The 6901-nt window shown below is 45.2% G+C and overlaps 1 protein-coding gene across 2 annotated transcripts in view; it reads right to left on the bottom strand.

Annotated features, from left to right (window-relative positions):
• Positions 1–6901, bottom strand: part of FERMT1 (fermitin family member 1) — a 28672-nt gene that overhangs the window by 21346 nt on the left and 425 nt on the right. The window contains exons 2-3 of one of the 2 annotated variants that reach the window (XM_006758077.2): positions 4110–4322; positions 2477–2710 (exon numbers count right to left, since the gene is read on the bottom strand). In XM_006758077.2, the coding sequence (XP_006758140.1) occupies positions 2477–2710; positions 4110–4287 (412 nt within the window). In that variant the 5' untranslated portion in view covers positions 4288–4322. Of the gene's footprint in view, positions 1–2476; positions 2711–4109; positions 4323–6901 lie in introns of those variants that run through there. The other variant, XM_006758078.2, reaches the window with a different exon arrangement.

The raw sequence follows: 6901 nt of genomic DNA on the forward strand, positions 1-6901 counted from the left end.
GCTATGATCCCAGGGAAAAGCCAGGGAATGTGGATGCTAGTCTCTGGGCAGCTCTCCTGGAGGTAAATGAGCTGATTCCTCCCACTTCTCAGCTCAAACACTGCTTCGTGCGGAGACTGAGGCTGGTAGTTCAGCTCGATTCTCTCCCCAGTAACCAAGGATGTCTGATCATCAGGCTGCAGCAGGCACCTGTGACCACTTCAAATGCATAATTTGTACACAAAACCTAGAGATGAATCAAGATGTCCAGTGTGGTAAACATTAGAAACAAAACATAACACCAAAACAAAACAAACAAAACCCTATCTCCAAGCCTAACATTTGCCTTTCCTTCTCCTTGAGGAAAAACCCATAGTTTTGGTGAATTTGATCTACCTGCTATTGATCAGATAGAAAGAGATTAGTAGAAATGCCAGTTGGACCTTTTAGAACTGCCATGAAGATGATAATCTGGAAAAGAGAAGAACGTCTGACTGCTTCTATTTACTTCAAAACCTCAAGGGTTTGGTTCCAGGTATGATGTGTGCTTCCAGTCTACTGCGACATTTGGTGTAATTCAACCATTTATTAAGTCCCACAAAAAAGAAATGGTTTTCCAATCCTCATGAGAATGTTACTGGAATCAGGGTGCCTGGTGTTTGCCACTTGCTCACCAAGCAGCAGGGACACTTTGGAACGTACATTCCATAATAGGAGGTTCCGTTCACTTGTCACTCATGTTATTAAACAGCTAATGCATGCAGGCATTGTGCTGGGCATGCTCAAAAAAAAGGTTTCTCTCTTCACCCTGTTAAACACATACCAGCCTCCAGTGCCCAATACTGGCATGCCCAAGCCTATGTATACTATTATACTTTTTCCTTTTGCCCTACTATCTCCTTTTAACATCTTAGTTTTTACACTTATTATTTATTTTCTGTCTCTGTACACTGGAATGTAAGCTTCAGGAGGGAGGAGATTTGGAGCTACTTTTTATGACTAACATACCCTTAGTATTCACCACAGTGCTTGTTTAATCCTATATTACAAAGGTCCATAAGCATCACGACAGGAACGACCGCTGGACCAATGGGGAACCACAGGGAACTGGGTGGGTGGTGGTGGTGGCTGGAGCGAAGCAGCCCAGGTCTCGGGTAGGTGCCTGGCGGCTGCCGGAGCAAAGCAGCCCCAGTTCTGGGTGCCTGGCGGTGGCTGGAGCAAAGCAGCCTGGGTCCTGGGTGCCTGGCAGCAGCGGTCAGAGCAAAGCAGCCCAGGTCCCGGGTGCCAGAGGGAAGCCAGTGCCAGCAGCTGGGGTAAGGAAGGCCTACTCTTGCATGAATCTTTGTGCATCGGGCCTCTAGTTAATACATGTTTGTTGAAGGAATGAATGAGCTGTTTATAGCTTCATGGGGAAGATAGATCTTAGCCTTGGGACCAAAGAATTTACCTACACACTTTCAAGAAAATCTCTCTCTATAAAACCCTAAGCGACCGGTGGACCACTTGGCCATTTACCGGTTGCTATGATGTGCACTGACCACCACCAGGGGGCAGACACTCAATGAAGGAGCTGCCCCCTGGTGGTCAGTGTGTTCCCACAGTGACTGGTGCCAGAGTGCCAGGCTCCTAGCTGGTGAGCACAGCTGTGGTAGCGCAAGCCTCTCCTGCTTCTGTGGTAGCAGCAGCAGGCGCAGCAGGGCCGGGATGAGTGGGAGTGGTGTGGTGCCGGCCCGGGCTCGGGCTCCTCCCTGGCCACTTGCCACTTCGCTCACTACTACATCCCTCGGGGGATGTCGGACTGCCAGAACAGGCCGAAACTGGAGGGGTCCCAGATTGCGAGAGGGCACAGGCCAGGCTGAGGGACACCAACGGTGCACGAATCTGTGCACCGGGTCTCTAGTATAAAATAGGAACACCCTCACAAGGCAGGGTTTGCTCCCACTAAGGAAGTCCCACAAAATAAAAAGAAAGGGTTTGGGGGATGCTGTCCTTAATGGCTGTTAAACTTATGGGATGGTATCAATTTGTTTCAATTCATAATAAAGTGTACTTTTCTGCGTAGGATTTTTGTGGCTAGGGCTATTGGAGCCAAGTGTAAGAGAAGCAATGAAGACATTACTCCACCATTCTCTCAAAACTAATAAAGATGCATTGGCTCCAAGGTGATAATGACTTAACGGAACTCTTTTTTTGTTTGTCTTAAATATAATGATGATTTACTATGGCTAAGAGAAATGAATTTGGGGGGTTGTAATGGGCTTGTTTCTTCTGAGTATACATCTCTTTTGAAGCAGTTTTAAGCTTTGTGGAAATGAATCTGAAGAATCTCAGCAATGTCCCGTTTGGATGAACGCCACTTCAATGGCTCCAGTCCACGGAATTGGGTTTGAAAAGTGTGCTTCCTAAGGAGGGCGTACTCTGGGAGCACAGGCAGGGAGCACACAGCATTTTCCTGCCCAAAAGTCCAAAGGGCACAGGGGCCCCTCCGGGTACTCACTCAGGGCTTTGCAGATATCACTGACAGCTCTGAACACCACAGCTGAGAAGCTGACTCGCAATCGCACCGTCTTCACGTTCGGCAGGCGCAGGCGAAGCATTTTATGCTGAGGGGTGAAGACAAGCTTTGCATCTGCCTGGACTCCACATTTGTCCAGGGTCCAGTGCGTTTTCAGGAGCCAGCAACGCTTTTGTTCCCACCAAAGGGCAAAGTCTGACCAGTCTTGGGCTATTTCTGCAAAAATAGAAAACACAGTGAAGTACAAGGAGAGGGAGGGCACGCCAGTCAATTCCATCGTGCGCAAAAATGCAAACAAAGGGCTGCTCTTCAGCGCCCCATCTCCTGGTACAACCCTAGGCTCAACGATTTTTGGCTTCTCTTCAAAGAGTCTAAGGCGAGACAGGTAGAAAACAGACTGAATCTTACCATCACTGATACTTCAATGCTGCGGAAGGAACAGACATACACAAATTCTGTTCATCTTGAAATGCTGAAGTTCTCTTCCTTCCATCTCCCAGCGCCATGGTCCTTCCTGGGAAGACCAGGAGCGCTCTGCTTTGTTTAATCAAGATAATTTCTCCACTAGAAATGTATTCTTGCCCCCGTGGATCACAAGGGGATAAGCCCAATCAGAGCTTGCACGGAAGTTCTATAAAGCTGACACGTCACCCTTCTCGGTAAGGCCCAGCTCTTTTATCAGAGCCATCATATCCCCAGTATCCAAAGTGTCTACACTGAAATCAGAGCCGAATATTTTCTGAGAGTGAGCATCAACACGGAAACTGCCCCCTTCTCCAATGTTGGCATCAACGTTGAATCGTTTCCCTTCATCAATGTTGGAGTCAATAGTCAATCTTTTATTTTGCTAAATGAAGAGCCACCAGTGTTGTTATTTACTTTGAAAAAAGTGGTTTCTCTTTCTTTCCCTCTCTTTTTAACTTAGTGGCTACCTTTGGCGGGGCAGTGACAAGGAGGGGTCAGGTACGGGACTGGGCTGGGGGAACAAGTAATGTTTTATTTCTTGACCTGGGTGGTGGTTACATGACTTGGAAAATTCACTGGGCTTTCTTTCACTAGTGTCAACGAAGAGCCCACACCCATGGCCTTAGAAGATAGAAATAAATACAAGGCAAACAGAACATTATTAAATTCTAGGTTGATCGTGTTGACTCCTGATGTGAAACTCTGACCCTGAAGATTTCTCTTTCTCTGTTTAAGAAGAGAGAGTAGCAACCGGTGGGTATGTGTTAAAAGACAAACTAGCACCAAGCTGACTTTATCACTGAGCAATCAAGCACTAACAGGAGTCCAGCACCTCGAAAAAGCCTGCGGTCACCCTAGATGTCACCCGTAGAATGGGTTCATTCTTGTGGAAACAGGGCATTTTACCTACCGGGAAGCTTTGGTTTGTTACCAGGGAGTCAAGGTTTTACAAGGGTTGTTAGGGGTGGGTTGGTCTGAGACTCTTGCAGGGCCCCTCAGTTCTCTTCTTCTTGGGGGAAGGGTGCTAGCTCTCTGGGCCATTACCAGACACAGGATCAGAAAAACATAGGTGATCAGACAACTTAGATCAGCGGCGATGCAACAGAGAGGGTTTCAGGTATAGAGACACCAGAACAAAACAGAAACTTACTGATCTTCTCTACTAACTTGAGCATCACCCCGCCAACGTGCAGGTCCCCGGACACTGTCAGGGTGACGTCTTTCTGATCCGCTTGATCTGGATGGTCCACTCGGATCATGAGTTCCCAAGAAGCAGATGCAAAGTCATTGGCTGAGAGCATTGTGGCAAATGCCGGTGTCTGCTGCATCGAAGGGCGGACAGAGATCAGAACATGAGGAGACCCTGCAGAGAAAAACGTTTTTACGTTTACTTTTTTTATTTTGGCCTCATCTTGAAAAAAATCTGCGGCATTCTCAGTGCCCCGGATATTAAATCAGCATCTTAATTTTAAAGACAAGAAAGTATTATACAAAGGGTCTCAAGCCTTCTAAATTTATCTTTCATTTCTCCCAAGACCACGGGTTTTTTTTTATTTTCTGTGCCTGCCCAATGCGTGAACCTTCATTTTCCCTCTCTACTGGCGTTTCTTAATCTTCTCTGAACTATTCTAGCAGCCGGCAACAAATGATGGCAATCCTTGATGATACCTTTAAAAAGAATCCACTTTATTAAGGATAATTCGCACACAAGAAAACACACAGGTTTTAAATGTACCATTGAATACATTCTGTTGTACGCAAATTATACCTTAATAAAGCTGATTTTAAAAGGATGTCATTAAAATCTTTCTCTATCTGTAATATAATACATATGTATTATTATGCTCCTCCTATAAATATTAATGACATCTTCCAGTATGAAAATTCAAAAACTAAACATATAGCAAAATAGTGTCTATTTCAGCTAAGCAGTATCAATCAAAACAGAAACGTCTCAAGGGGGTAATAGGAACCCTGGAATCCAGACTTAGCAGAACTTAAAATATTAGCTCTCTGTTAGTTTTAAGTATGCTTTTTTATTGATTTTAGGAGAGAAGGAGGGAGAGGGAGAGAGATAGAAACATCAATGATGAGAGAGAAACAGTGATTAGCTGCCTCCTGCACACCCCCTACTGGGGATAGAGCCCGCAACCCAGGCATGTGCTCTGACCGGGAATTGAACCTATGACCTCTTGGTTCATGGGTTGACTGGCTCAACCACTGAGCCACACTGGCTGGGCTCTCTGTTACTTGTAAACAGAAAGCAAGTGATAATATGTCTCCTGGCTATCTAAAGATTTTAAATCAAAATCAGTCATGTACGTGATAACAAATCTTTTTCACTTGGCTAGGTAAAGACAGCTTATGAGGAATCCATGTTTTCATAAGACCTATTTAAAACACAACAACATCGGTGCACTCAAATTCCTAAGAAAGGGCTGATCAAACCCAAAGTGCCCCAAATTCCCCTCCAGATCTCATTAACATGCAGGTTCTATTCAGCAGGTCTCAGGGGACCCTGCTTGCGTAAATAACTCCCTGTGATATCAGTCTGTGGCTCACACTTTTGAGTTGAAACAGCCCAGTGAAACATTAGCCCCAGGGCTCAGTTCCTCCCTCCACCCGCCCACATCAAGATCAAGCCAGGGACTATAGTGGCTTCTGAGGAACACTATTTTTAATAATAAGCAATCATTAATCCACCAGGATCATACCAGTTTGGTGTTTATTTGAAACTGTTCATAATTGTAAGCCTCAGAGTATCCTGAAATACACAAAATAGCTAAACATGCAATTCTGAATAGGCATAGGGCAGATTTTATTTGTTTGAATCAATTCAAAAGTTCAGAAGTAGCTCCTAAGGTTTTTATGACCAGAGGGACGCCAGTGATGTAATAATGCTTATCCCTTCCCATGCACATATGCGAATCTGCAGACCCCTTGCTGGGGCAGCCGTGCCATGGGTATATCAGGCCTAACTACTCCCTTCCTCCTCATCAGCCCCAAGTATTGTTTATTATGTACTTACTGGGTGTTGTATTCTGTGTTAACTACTATTCTTGTGTTGTCTCCACCCTGTCAGCAATCCCATTTAGAAACGAGGAAACCTAGGATCAGAGAGGCTAGGCAACTTACTGAAAAGCACACAGCAAGTTAGATGGTAGAGCCCAGACGGAAATTTAGGTCTTTCTAACTTTAAACTCTTAACCACCACACCGGGACACATCCTTGATACTGTTGCAACACCAACAGGAAATAAAACTCTTAAGAACACGTGAGCTAAACTCTCTGTAGCCTTTAATAAGCATTTCTACTCATGTAAATCTTTCCCAGTGAGGAAACAATAAAGATAGCACCTTCACAGACAAACTCACAACAGGGCATTGAGCTGTTTGACTTTAACAGCTTTACAATTTCTCAAATGCTATGGTTTGGAGTTTAGTTATTTAAAACGTTTTGTCCATAAAGAAAATAACCTGTCTTTGAAGGTGAGCAATCATACCTAAAGGTCTTTTCTTTCCTTACCTGGGCAATCAAAACACTTCTCATTGAGGCAACAGATGGTGATTCCCTCACAACAAACTCAGGCTAAAATTAGACAACCTGGTTTCCCCACATTCCTACCCTATCTTTCCGCGCCTTCATTTTTACTGAATTTCTCATCCGCAGCAAGCTGCTACTTGTTGAGCAGAGCAGCGAACTTCAACCGCGAAAGGGCATCTGAGAGGCCAGAACAAGAAGCTAGGCCACCAGCAGAATGCCTGCCTGGGGCGAAGCCCGGCTGCCTACCTCCTCCTGTCCTTTCGAGAAAATGCAGGAACGAAAGTGAGACAGAGGGACAGGGGGGTGGGCAGAAAAGAAGGAAATAAGGAAGGCAGACAGACCAGAAAACGAGACAAAGGATGATAGATTGATCATTACACAGACGATGATAGATCGATC

This window comes from Myotis davidii, unplaced genomic scaffold, assembly GCF_000327345.1.
Source record: "Myotis davidii unplaced genomic scaffold, ASM32734v1 scaffold32, whole genome shotgun sequence".
In the NCBI taxonomy this organism is placed as follows: Eukaryota; Metazoa; Chordata; class Mammalia; order Chiroptera; family Vespertilionidae; genus Myotis; species Myotis davidii.